Genomic DNA, 13,721 nt, shown 5'->3' on the forward strand with positions numbered 1-13,721 from the left:
ACCCTCCTGACAGGAAGCGCACTTCGCGGTCAGATAGCGAGCAAAGTGAAAACCACCGTGGTGAAAACCGTTCCCAGGGATCATACCGTGGGCGAAACGGAGTCGGCTCTTTCGTTAGTTGGTCAGTGCCCATGGAGGAAACACGTCAAAGCGAGCCTGCTGGTCCTCTTACGTATACAATGGTCAGATATTGACCCTTCCCCCCCCCCCCCTCCCCCGCCCCTCGGATGTTTACATGAGCCAAAAAAAACATCAAGGCTGTCGTACTCGTTTGGATGCCACAGGAAATTATTCATGAAGATAATAAACTCAGTGGGCAGTTTGAAAGAGCGGTAGAAAGACGGGCCTTTCGTGACATCAACCTTCATCGCTCTCAACTGGGTACGCTGTACTTACACTGTACTCGGCGACCCAAGAGTTTCAAGAGGCGAGAAAGTCATAGAGCAGGCCAACCGGCCTTTCAACACCCAAACATCCGCAGCATCCATTGGGAGCACTGTGTATCTGCTTATGTCTCCTTAGCTGCGGCAGCTGCGTGCACGGTCTTCAAAAGCGAGCTCGGAGCAACGCCGTAGCAGGGCGCGGGTGGTCAGCTTAGTGAATTATTTTTTATCTTAAATCAAAAAATGCTCCGATTAAACTTCCTGAAGTAAATGTAACTGAAAGGTACTGCGCAACTTGCCACTTTTCATGCTTTTACTTAGACAACCTCACTATGCAACTGAGAGCTAAATATGCTGTAAAAGTATTTTTTTCGAGGTTTAGAATTTTCTTTTTTCCTTACAGTTTTTGCGCTCCAAAGCATTTTTATGGACCTCTTTGAGCGCTTCAGAACGCGAGAAAATAGTTGTAATGACTTCTGTAGAACGTATAAATTAATAAAAAATTCAAAATATCAAAGTTTCGTGCTTTTCTTGGTGTTTCATATTTGGAAAAAAATTAAAGAAACTTATTTCAAGTCATTATGAATAAAAGCATGTCCTTACGTCACGCGAAGAACATGTCATAGTCATGGTGGAAAATTTTAATTTTTGTCATTTTTTTACACAGTGTTTTGTTATCTCTTGTGAACTAAAGATGGCGGTCACGGAGCCAAAAATCATTTTCGCCTGAAGCTAGCTCGAAGCGTGTTTAATTACAGTAACACCGCGATTTTTTTTAAAAAAGAAATCGAAAATGGTAAAGCGCAAAGTCTAGGGCATTTGGGGTGCAATGAACCCCTTAATCTACCTTATTAAAGCTCTATTTTCATTGAAAGTATCCCCTTTGTCATTATAACACTGTAATCAATCGGTAGACTGCGACTGAAACTTGTCGTCGATGTTCCTTTAAAACGCCACTCTGCCCAGACATGAACGGAATGACTGAGCAAGTCTTATGTGGTTGCTGCTGCATGGGTTCTATGGGTGCTGCTTAGTCAACACCGCATGATGGAGATAGAAGCACTTCGCGTGCATGTTGAAAACTCTTGAAGATTTTCCGCTCAGTATAGCAGAAAATATTTGGTTTGAAAAGAATGATCTGAAATAGGAAATAATTAGTATAGCAGTTAGGATTTGATTTGTTGATTGCCAGCGAAATTGCTGGAATGAGCAATCTGCGTTTCCTTGCCTTTATTACTGCTGTTTTGTTACCCCGCACGCAACGTTTTCTCTACAAGCGCCTTTCCTTGGAAGCGATATACAGGTATGGTGGCGTGACTACATTCGATGCTTGCTGCTTGCGATCGCGTCTCAGATGCTATAACGGTTTCAGTCGCTGCCGGAGGGCATATCGTAAACTGCTGATTTACCAACCGTTATTCAGTATGTATTAAGTATCGCTGAAACCTTCAAATTATGGCCGACGCCACAGTGTTGCGCGCGGCAGAAAAAAGTAAGAACCCACGCAAGAGAAACGCGCCTTGTGCTGAAGACGCAAGCACGCGCAGCGGTTAAATCATCTGTGCTGGACTTAAGCTTTTAAATGTAAGAAGAATAGCAGAAAGAATGCTGTTGCTCTCCGGGCAGTCGCCAGAAACAGGAGACTATGGAGCTCGCATTAGCAGCCGTCTGGCAGACCTTTTCTTTATATAACGTGCTCCGAAGTAGTGGATGGGCCACAGCCCACACTTGCTGCCCACAGAGTTGAAGTGTGCGCCTCACCTGGTCGTCTGCACGACATGCGTGTTTCGTACGACCGCCACAACTGCACGGCAACCTCCTCTTTAGATCTTGAAGAATTTGTCGGAATTATTTACGTTCGACTGCCGCAGTACACGTAACGCCTAGAGCGTCACCTTGCGAGATCGAGTCCGCTCCGTCCACAGGCGCGGTGGCCTCCATAATTTTAACAAAGGCTGTACATTGTGTGGCGGGTGTCAAAATAAAAACCACAAGGAAGAAAGTGCAATGATCAGAGCTACTAGCTCAGACATCGGGTATACAAGGAGATCAGGGCTTCAATGCTGCCATCTGCGGTTTCCATTCAGTCAAGAAAAATTAGGCATGCGCTTCTGACGAAGGAGCGACGGTGCTTACTATTTTCAGGATGAGTCTTGTCACTCTGCCGTAGAACTGTAGACCGACAGACTTAAAATTATGAGGCCGCCGCTTTGCAGCTTTATCCTTTCTGATCGTATTCTTACACATATGGTAACTGTACGGAAGCTTACTAAAATAATTGTTAGAACAAACACACCTGGCAAGCTAAAACCATGTCGAAAAAGAAAAGCCGCAGTTGAAAAATAAGTGAAATCGCTGTAGAGTATTGTACGCAGTGTGCAAGGGAAACAGAAGGGAAACAGCCGTACAGAAAAAGCAAGCCGTCGCTTTAAGGGGTGATGTACGAGTACTGGCCGAGAAGCGGGCATTTCAAGCTTGACACACAAGGGTGCGCTAAAATGTTGTAACAGACACAGTCAGTTTATTTACAGAAAACTTGTGTTACACTTGCGTTTCCTTGGTTAATCTCTCGAGTTCCTCCCTGTCAATAGTAAACGATGGATCATCCTCCACTGGGACATGTGGTGCCCTTGACTGCAAAAGAAAACGAAAACAGGTCATAGGTCTGGCACTGTTCAGAACTACTTTTCGGCTGCTGGGCTGTCCTCGTTATCGTGCAACGTTAGAACAAGTCCTTGTTGCTCACTGCGTGAGTACGTTAGGCGGTTCCGTGGTTTTTCTCTTTGCTACTCTTTCCACTTCTTTAGTCACAACTCTCAGTGGTTTACTACAGGAAGTTTACTACCACTCCTTTCTTTCTTTCACGGCATTCCCCACCTCTCAGTTTGCTGATTAGGCATAAGGATACGAAGTTTTCATTCTATAGTTCCTCTTCAGTGACCTGAACAAACCCGTCAGCGTTGGTAGCGGATGATATGTGAACTTTATCGTTCCTACTGTGAAAAAAAAAAGCATATAGCTGACTCTTTGTCACGTACAAGGGCAATGCGATAAATAAACTTCACGTTGAACAACCGTGAAGTTCTGCGTCTTCTTCGTTGCACTGCTTGCCCAGCATGCACCGAAGGCCACGTGCTCTCTTGTTGGTCAGCGTATCTTGGCATTGGACTCGTGCAATGTTAAGAATATCCACAATGCGGATAACGTAAAAAATCACAAAAACGCCCCTCGAAACTTGTTTAGCAGCGGGCCTTCTTTCTGGCGGCAGAGAGCTTGTGACTTTGTACCAGTACAGAGCTACACTACGGTTTGCGCTCAGCGGTTAATTTATACCCTGTCCCAGAATTCCTTGGCACTGAAGTGGAAGCTGTAGCTGACGTCAGCAACCGGGGAGTCAAATTTTGAAACCACTTCGCGCATTAGAACTGTCAGTGATTGGCCAGTGATTTAGCTGTGGTGCGGCGCCCGGCTGACACGACTGCCGAAGTCACGGGCAGAAGTCAGCCATGAATGGCTTTCGCGCGCGCGAGTCTTCAAGAATTCGGCCACTGATATCTAGGCACCAGCTGCAGCGAAGTACATCGGAACTTGAAGGCGACGTTCTGTCTGTGCCAGAAAAGTAACAAGGCAATGGCGTTGGTTTCTTAGCCGTGTATAGTGAAGCAGTTACGGCACGCTTTAAGCTATAAATCAGTGTCAGGTAAGAAGAACCCTCGTCCTAACCTTTCGTGAGCTTTTTTAGGGGTGTCGTAAGTTCTGCACTACACGGCTGAGAAGCGAACCCCGTTACCTGGTTACGTTTTGGCGAAGACGGCACAGCCAGACCTCCAAAGAGCCTCTTTAATTTTTGTGTTGCTTCAAAACAACCGCTGCGACGCGGCTACACGCTACGACGTGCCCTTTTAAGTGTGATACCCATGCATTTATCGGGAGAATGACTGATTATGTCGGTCGCGGTCACCGTCTTCCACAGCAGAATTAAACGCATGGCAAGCAGAGTAGCCCCTCTCGTACTCCGCTATTATCTGCGCCTTGCGCCGACCACACGCAACCCGTCTACGAGGTAAAGCTCTTAACTGGGCTAGTTGGTTAATCCAGACACACTAAGTAGCGCAAAAAGTCACAAAAATGAGAGAAGCGACAGGACACATGCTAGTCATGCCGCTTGTCTCATGTCTGTGTCTTTTTGCGCTACCTACTATGCTCGTCCTTGAAACTTCATTTAGCGCATCACTCCTCCTGCTTCTTCGTCACCGTCGACTATGTTTCCCTGCTCCAGTTTCTATCTTATTATGACAGACCACTGGCTAACACTCCGAGTAATCGCATCCTCTGCCCAAGCTCATACCTTAATTTGCTGTGCAGAGTATCAACAAGCCGAGAAATATTTGCACTTGACATCCGCCTGAGTGTAGCCATGTTTCTACAAAGGAAATCTATACCGCTCTCTCTTATTTTGCGCTGCTAGTAGAGAACTTCGTCCTCATCTGGGGCTGAAATCCAAGACCGCGGCCTCTCCGGGACAGTCGTCATACTACATATAAGCTAACCAGGACTTGAAGAACACATCACGAGCTAGTAACCAGGACGGCTAGCAGATGGTGGGTCGAGGATGATTTATCAACGTATCATGCTTGAAACTTGGTACAGCGCAAAAGACGAACACAAAGAAAGGAAACGACACACACGGAGCGCTACATCAACTGAGAATGCATGAACAGCCCGGTGATCAGTCTAGAGGAACCCTGACACATCTTCCGACTTTTTTGTTAAAAAGGGGTCGTCAACTTCACTTCACTTCACTTCACTTTAATACCTTAAAGACCCTCGTTAGAGGGTATTACATAAGGGGTGGGGCACACAGAAATGAAAAACAGAATGAATAACAGATAAGTTGAAAGTTATACAAATATAAGATTATCACTGAGCAAGTACACGCGTGATTTCTTCGATGAACAATGATTGGCATGTGATAGCAGCAAGTTCTCGGGGAAGGCCGTTCCAGTCGTTCGCGGTCCGGGGGAAGAGTGATGAAGAAAATGTAGTGGTGCGGGCGCGAGGTCGTGACACTTGCTGCTGATGGCCGGTGCGGAGGGAGATGCGTGGGGGTGGTGCGCAGATGTAGGGTTCCTGTCGTAGCTCAGAGTAAAAAAACTTGTGAAACAAACATAAACTAGCAATGTAGCGGCGATGAGCAAGGGTAGGTAGGCTGGACTGTGATTTGAGGGATGATATGCTGATATCAAAAGAATACGATGAATGAATGAATCTAGTTGCTCGGTTTTGAACTGCTTCAATTGAATTACAGAGATATGCTTGCTTTGGAGACCAGATGGGAGATGCGTATTCTAATTTTGATCTGACTAATGATTTGTATGCGAGGAGCTTGACATGCTGAGGTGCAGAGCGTAGGTGTCGCTTTAAGAATCCTAGTGTTCTGTTGGCGGATGATATGATGTTTGAAATATGCGTATTCCACGTAAGATCATGACAAATATGAACACCAAGGTATTTGTATGATTGGACAAGATCGAGAGGAACGTTTGATATGCTGTATTGGAACAGAAGAGGGTAACGGCGACGATGGAACGACATATGTTTGCATTTACTTGTGTTAAGTGTCATTAGCCATTCACTGCACCAGTCTTGCACATGAGTTAAATTATTTTGAAGGGATTGTTGGTCGAAGGTGTTAGTGACTGTTCTGTAAATAACACAATCATCAGCAACTTTAATCATTTTAGGCTTTGTTGTCAACAAAAACCGGCTTACACACTGATGCCAAGAGTCATTCTTACTAATAATTGTTCTGAAAGGGATGCCAGGTTTGTGGGTCTTTGCGGTGAAAAAAAACATTCAAGCAATTCCCTTTGCAGTTAGAAATATCGTTAGCTAACTTCGTCAGGTTTAACTGTTTGCAGTAATTCATGAATTTGGTTTTAACGCGCACCTCGCTCTTCTTCACTCGGACAAAGTTCTTCTCAACGGCGTGCAAGGCTTTCTCCTGGTATAGTCACCTCGACGCAAGACGACGAAGCCCCCGTCTTTGTCCGCTTGCAGTAAAAGAAGGTCCTGTTCTTTGAAAAATCTGACAATGCCGTCTAGAACACGTCTCGAGCGTCGACTGGATGTTTCTGAAGCGCCCTTCGAGATGCATTCAACGCCTTCAAGGAGACACTTCTCACGCTCTTCTTCTGTAACCTTCTCTGCAACGTTCCTGTTGGTAGCAAGCAGGTCATGCGGTGTTACATATGAATCGAGTGCAAATTTTGGCACTTTCCTTAGAACTTGCTGACCATTCTCGGGTATAGAAACATCCCCCACGACGAAGACTGGCTTCTATGGTTCTGGCTCATTCCTTCGTCGTGGGGGATGTTTCTATACTCGAGAATGTTCAGCAAGTTCTAAGGAAAGGGCCAAAATTTGCACTCGATTAATATGTAACACCGCATGACCTGCTTGCTACCAACAGGAACATTGCAGAGAAGGTTACAGAAGAAGAGCGTGGGAAGTGTCTCCTTGAAGGCGTTGAATGCATCTCGAAGGGCGCTTCACAAACATCCAGTCGACGCTCGAGCCGTGTTCTAAACGGCATTGTCAGATTTTTCAAAGAACAAGACCTTCTTTTACTGCAAGCGGACAAAGACGAGGGCTTCGTCGTCTTGCCTCGAGGTGACTACCAGGAGAAAGCTTTGCAAGCCGTTGAAAAGAACTTTGTCCGAGTGAAGAAGAGCGAGGTGCGCGTTAAAACCAAATTCATGAATTACTGCAAACAGTTAAACATGACGAAGTTAGCTAACGATATTTCGAACTGCAGAGGGAACTGCTTGAATGCTTTTTTCACCGCAAAGACCCGCAAATCTGGCATTCCTTTCATTATTAGTGAGAATGACTCTTGGCAGCAGTGTGTAAGCCGGTTTTGGATGACAAAGCTTAAAATGATTAATGTTGACGACCCCTTTTTAACAAAAAAGTCGCAAGATGTGTCAAGGTTCCTCCAGACTGATCACCGGGCTGTTTATGCATTCTCATTTGATGTAGTGCTCCGTGTGTGTCGTCTCCTTTCTCTGTGTTCGTCTTTTGCGCTGTACCAAGTTTCAACTGTGTCCTACCAACTAGCCCAGCACGAAGTTTTGTTGAAGTATCATGCTTGGAATGATATTAGCTTGATGACTTTTCATTACACCATGAGGAATTCGCTTAACAATAGTATCAACAGATGACACTTGTTCTCTGACGAGTGTTGCTGTCCATCGTAGAAAATGTCCGAGAAGCGAACGAACGTTCGAATTTGTTTCTGTTCGCTCAGATGTATCGGTGGTCAAGGACCCGCGATTAACATCGGAACTAGAGTCAATAATTACTTTGTATACGCTTTCTTATCTGCTGCGGAGCACGGTGCTTGACTCCTGAGTCGGGATTTTGCGGGCCACAATATACCACGGATATTTCCTCTGTAAATAGTTAAGAGGCCCTGGCGTCACGGAAATTCGCGGCAATCCTCCTTGCCGTTCAAACGGGGTACGCACCATGGACTCCGTTTCCCTGGGTGTTTGCTCCTCTTTCTTGCTACCATCGCGACGAGTTGTTTTCCTCCAAGCTGTTCGCAGCTTGTCGTCGACCAGGTGTTCATGCTTTGGGGCGCTTTTTCGTCCGCCTGAAAGGGAAAAGATTAGCGTATATTTACTGATAGCACACGTGAATACGAATGGGTCTTAGAGGCGTCAGTGTTCCGGATACATCTAACACATCTAACACTGTGCGGTAGCGACATCTAGTTTTTGATACCGGTGTACCAGATCCTGGGTTATGCTTCTCTCTGTCTCACACTCAATTTTTTTTTGCACTCAAATTCTTAGTGTCTTCTCTCATTTTTCTCAGCAGGAAATGTGCTGAAAGAAATAACCTTAAACAACATGTGCTCAGAATGATCCCGCAGCTACTTTTCTTTGTTTTGGTTTCTGAATGATGAAATTTTACACGCCGAAGCAACACTATGAGCTAAGAGGCCCGCCGTGGCGGAGGCTTCCGAATTAACTTCGACCACCTGCGGTCTTCTAACACGCACTGAAATGCCAATGCACGACATGTTCGCATACTGCCTCCATCGAAATTCTACCACTCCGGCAGGGAACAAACTGGCCCCCGTGGCCTGAACAGCCACTGCCACTGAACCAATGTAACGGGCTTCTGACTTATTAGTTTTTCCATACATCTTTAGAGCTTGACTGCGACGAAGAAAAGATAACCCGCGCTCTGAAGGGGATGTCATAAGCCATATACCTATTTTTACTTGCACTTCGTCTGCTGTCTTCTAATAAACATACTCAGTTATAGTCCGCTTGTCTGCGCCTGTTCACATTGGTGTGAGGCGCGTGTTTAGGAACGGGCACCAACTACATTTAAGTTCACGGCTATGTATAATGCATCGCACTGAGTTTACTAGTCTGCCTGAATAACTATTGCAAGATGTTCTCCACCTGGAGCCAGGTTTGGTGCGATTATCCAGGCTGTGCAATGTATCCTGCACACATGAATGCACGTTGCTTATACTTGTTACCTTAAGTGCATATGAATTTCAGTGCCAGGTCTTCGCGAAGTTCAGTACGTGGCTTAACATTGTGCTTCACATCAAGTAAATAATTAGCCCAATCGCAATATTAAATATGCACACGCTTTCACGAGTACAGGTGTTGTCAAAGTAAAGAGGAAGTATCGCCTGGTTTAACATTGTACTGTTAAAGTACTTTCGTTTTGTCTGCTCTACACACGCACACAGCAGCAACAACAAAAAAAGCTTCTGCCGCAGGAAAGTAAAAGGTTGAACCATGCATGCTTCCACGCCGCGAGGAACTTAATGTAGCCTGACGAGCGCCCTTCCGGCTTCCCGCCGCAGTGCCAGCAAGGGCGAGTTTATAATTGGCAGCACGAACTGTGTTCGCCAGCCTCGCGGCATCGCTGCGCTGTAGCGTCCACGGCTGCCGCTTAATCACCGTCTGTCGCGATGCAGCAACGCGAGCGGCGTGGAACAGTCATTTCGGTCGCCGTGCATGGAGGCAGAGAAGCCAAGATTCTTCAGCGGAGACAAAGGAAGTCGTGCTTGGTAAAGGGAGGCCTTATTCCCGAGTCTGGGCAACGGTCCGTGAGACAGATTAAGACTAATTAATTAAAAGTAATTCACCCAGTAATGAGATGCTAGTTAAATCTGTTCTGTCATGCCGTATTCGTCTAATAAGAGAATCACTCAGTCTAAACAATACGTGATAATTTACTTTTTATTATTTTTGCATAACAATGCGCACGAAAATCCTTTTTTCCGTGCAGCTATTTAGTTCCAATGAGTTGTATGTTTATAGCTCATCTGCGAACCGCCGAATTCCAAGATGAGCTGTTGACAAGATGAGCTGTTGACAGGACACTTATTTTACATTTGTAAAAAACTTTTGGGGGGTATGTGAAGGACATTTATTGTTGACCTTGATAAAGTTCTAAAAGACTGCATAAAAAGGGCATGTCTTTAGTAAAAACTTGTTTCCTGCAAATGATGAAAGAGTCGTTTAATACCGGAGGAGATCAGTCGAGTACGAAAAAAATTAAAAATACGCTTAATGCATCAAATTCACGTTGCTGAGAGCCGAACCTATGCAGTTACAGAATGAGGTCGTGGTTACCCGCGTCCGCATGAAGTCAACTGCCGAGTACCTCGTGTTTCCAAATCCAATGAGTAACCGTTTCGAGGTCAAGTACCGAGTCTTTTTGAAACATCATGGTATATACAAAATGGATTAGCAGTCGCCGTTTACGCATCGATTTCGAGTGCGCGACGTTGCCTTACTACTTTCATCGTTTGCACAAACCTTCGCCAACGAGCTCACTTCTCCACTTCATTACCGGATAACCTGGTCATCCAGGTTGTTTAGAAATGTTAAAGCAGCTATATTCCTCTAAGTATTAGCAAAGCTCATTTACCTGCTTTGCTCGTTTTGGTATTAAAAGAATTTTGAATAATTCGCTGATACTCCCGCGAAACGCTGGATGCAAATGATGCAAAAATGCATTCTCACTGATTGGCCATAGAAGCGGCTGTAGTTGTTGTTTTGGCCTCTTTTAGAAAAGTACGTACCCGCAGCCGGGGGGGGGGGGGGGGGGAGGGGGGGATTGGCGGGGTGCGTTGCAAACTCACACGTTTACTTAATTAACTTAGGCAGACGATGGTTAACTATTGACTTAAAAATAGCGCAATTTAGAAATTTATTAATAACTAAAGAATCTCTCTGACGCTATGAATTAAATCAGAAAGAGATTTGCGGGATAGCAAGGGGGATCTCCAAAAAACCTCTTTGCAGATAAGCAAATCGCCGGCAGGAGAGGAGAAAGTGACGAAGTGATTCAATTTCACCAAATGACTCACAAAGGTGTGACGGAGTGAGCGCTGATCTGCATAAATAAAGACAATCTTGGCGATCTGTAGCGCAAGAGAGTCAGGAGACCTCGCATCGCAGTGAGCTAAATAAACGGACACTCCAAGGGAATTCCATATGCCGAAAATCCGCCACATCAAGGAGAGGCGCATGGCTCAGTGAGTGGAGATGCTGGAAATGTTGAAAGCTTGCAACTGTCGAGTGCACAGTGTTCAGAATAGACGGGGCAACAGGTCCACAAAGAGTAGACTTTGCTAAAAAATCAACCATTGCGTAAAATCTAATGCCACAATGCCCAGGTACCCGGTGAAATCGCACTTATTTAACATAAAGTGGAGTGAAAAACCGAAGGGAACGGCTCAGAATAGCGCTCCTCGACTCTTATAGTGCCCTCTAACGAAAGGTCTGTTAGGAAGTATTATTGACCTGAGAAATATTGCAGGGAATCTTAAGTGAAGCCAACCCAATCGCCAGAAACTCAATAACGAATATAGGGGCATAATGCCGGGCCCGAAATGAAGTTCATCGAGGCTGCTTCTATACCTCTTCATCCTCCACCTCTTCCGAAGGTTAGATGACGTTTCAAGTTTTGTATTCAGCGTCAACGTACATGGCGAGCATGCGTAGATAGTTTTGTTCAAGCGTTCCGTTTGACCGTTGGTCTGTCGATTACCGGTGGTTCGTATCGCTGTAGTTTAGCATCGCTTGTCTAAATGCGGCTGTAAATGCTCTTCCCCTTTCGCTGTAACGTAACCGGATGTAGACGTACAGCGAAGGGGCAAGTATATGCCTATCCTCATCTATTGGAGACGTTTCGCTAGCGTTCAGCTGATGTTAGAAATCGTGATTATCTTGTTGGCGATATTTTTCGTCGTAGACCATATCGACGGGTTTAGACATAGCATGTGATGTCGGCGGACGTACAAGGCCAGTAATATTTCTCCTGACGTTTTTCAGTCTTTCTCTTCTCAGTTCGATTTATTCGACGTCGTAATGATGTTTGGGGCACGGACGAAAAACCTGAATAAGGCTTGACTAGGTTCTTGCCCCAGAACATGACACACACAGAGACAGCAAGAACGAAAGGAACCGCAGGCAGCACAGAAATTTCGTTAACTTTTTGAGCAACATCCGCTTCAGTGGTCATAAAAATATGTAGAGCTCGCAGCGGTGGCCCAGCCGCCTCGCATGCAGGAGGTGCGGGGTTCGGTCCCCAGTGCCGCCGGAAACGCGCCGGTTTCCAATAGGCACGAGCTTTCCCCTGGTCTGGTGCTCGGCTTATTTGGGGTGGAAAGCTTTGTGAAATGGGCCTTTGACCCCACCTTGAGTAGGAGAAAAATACCTTGCGCCATGGCGCTCTTTGGCTGAAGTTGCCTTTGCGCCATAAAAATTCATCAGCATCAAAATACGTGGAAACAAAACGCTTAGCATTAACAAAAGGAGTAAGAATAAGGGATGACTTTAAGTGAAACAAACCAGTGAAATAATACTCTAATGTATGCAAGTGCATTCAAGAAGTTTTCTTTGCGCTGAAACGTGGGCGATTATGCGAGCAAAACACAGCACTCGAGTGAAAGCGCGGAGTAAAGTCTGAAATAATAAATAAGCAAACAGCGGCAGTCCGACCATAGTGCTGTAGAAGCGTGTTTTGGAACCCGACAAGCGACGCTAGGTCGAATCCCTCGGAATGTGACCCGCGATTCTTTCATCGTAAAAAGATCCTAAAATTTATTCTTGAAGATTTGTAGGGCAAGAAGGCGAGCGGCCTTGTCAGGCGCCTAGTTTCTTATGGGAACGCGATTCATTAAGCAGAAGGACAGTCCGTTCTTGAACGTTTGGGGGGGTGGGGTGGGGGGGGGGGGGTTGAGAAGCCTTGCAATACGGCCAGGTAATCGATTAAGCGTTATAGTCCATGGTCCGAGTGTTGTTTAGCGGAAATGCTGGTGCTGACAGGTTGCAGGAGGGCACCGTCATTATCTTCACTTTTCGGTGGCAGGTTGACAGTGGTTGAGACAGTTTGCCCCGGAGTGCCTGTCCCAATACTTGCCGACAACGGTGACACCAAATTCATGGAGTCTGAAGCTACAGCGAACGAAACGGCCCGAGGGGTCTTTCAAGCTGGCAAGCTAGCACAACGCATGATATTCGCTGACAGCCTTGACTTGTGCTCCGTACAGTTTGGGCGGAATTTCAGTCCAGCCCAGATGATCGCAGGACGTTCTGTGTTCGGTCACTGAATGGTTGGTCTCCGCCATACACATGGAGCGGCTCGCGTAAGCTATTACTCGTATTATAGGCCGTCCTGTTTTGAACGGGTATGACAGCGAAGCCCGAGCTTCTGTCATCGATATGTATCCACTTCTGTGTCGAAATCGAAGTTAGAGAAGACTGACTGCTTGCAAATGGTTCGGGATATCACTGAACAATGAAATTTTCTGTGTTTATGTGAAAGTGTCTCCTTTTGCCAAATGCGTCAAAGGCTCGACGTTACGCAAAAAGTCCTTAAGAAACTGGCGACGACAGGGGCAGAATACCAGAAATCTTTGGACAGCTTTTCTTGTTGGTAGGTTGCCGAAATTATGTGACGCTGGCTGTCTTCTCTAGGTCCGAGTGTACTCGTCCTGATGCTAACGATGTAGCTAAGAGACAACAGCTCCTGGTCGGCGAAAAAAAAAACATTTTTGCGACTTTGGTTTGGGTCTTGAAGACTTATTCGCCTCGAGCGCTGTCGTAAGCTGCTTCTCGTGAAGTTTTACAGCGAACACCACAACGTCAACTAGATAAAAACGGAATCTTCCACATCAGGCCTGCCAACATTATGTGCATAACTCGATGGAACCTTGCCGGCCCAGAGGAAAGCCATAAAGCATAATTGGACTCGAAGAAAATCTAGTTATGATCGAAACGTTATTACATC

The 13,721-nt window shown here is 45.8% G+C and overlaps 2 protein-coding genes across 7 annotated transcripts in view; one reads left to right on the top strand and one right to left on the bottom strand.

Annotated features, from left to right (window-relative positions):
• LOC149354193 (zinc finger CCHC domain-containing protein 24-like) overlaps positions 1-13,721 on the top strand; it is a 170,206-nt gene that overhangs the window by 12,450 nt on the left and 144,035 nt on the right. The window lies entirely within an intron of this gene.
• Positions 2,878-13,721, bottom strand: part of LOC149354194 (sodium-dependent multivitamin transporter-like) — a 28,734-nt gene continuing 17,890 nt past the window's right edge. For all 4 annotated transcript variants that reach the window (XM_089583150.1, XM_089583149.1, XM_089583148.1 and 1 more), the window contains 2 exons: positions 7,913-8,040; positions 2,878-3,017 (listed from right to left, as the gene is read on the bottom strand). In XM_089583150.1, coding sequence (XP_089439276.1) covers positions 2,925-3,017; positions 7,913-8,040 — 221 coding nt within the window. In that variant the 3' untranslated portion in view covers positions 2,878-2,924. The remainder of the gene's footprint in view (positions 3,018-7,912; positions 8,041-13,721) is intronic.

Source organism: Amblyomma mixtum, chromosome 3 (assembly GCF_055824585.1).
Source record: "Amblyomma mixtum isolate Tamu chromosome 3, ASM5582458v1, whole genome shotgun sequence".
NCBI lineage: Eukaryota > Metazoa > Arthropoda > Arachnida > Ixodida > Ixodidae > Amblyomma > Amblyomma mixtum.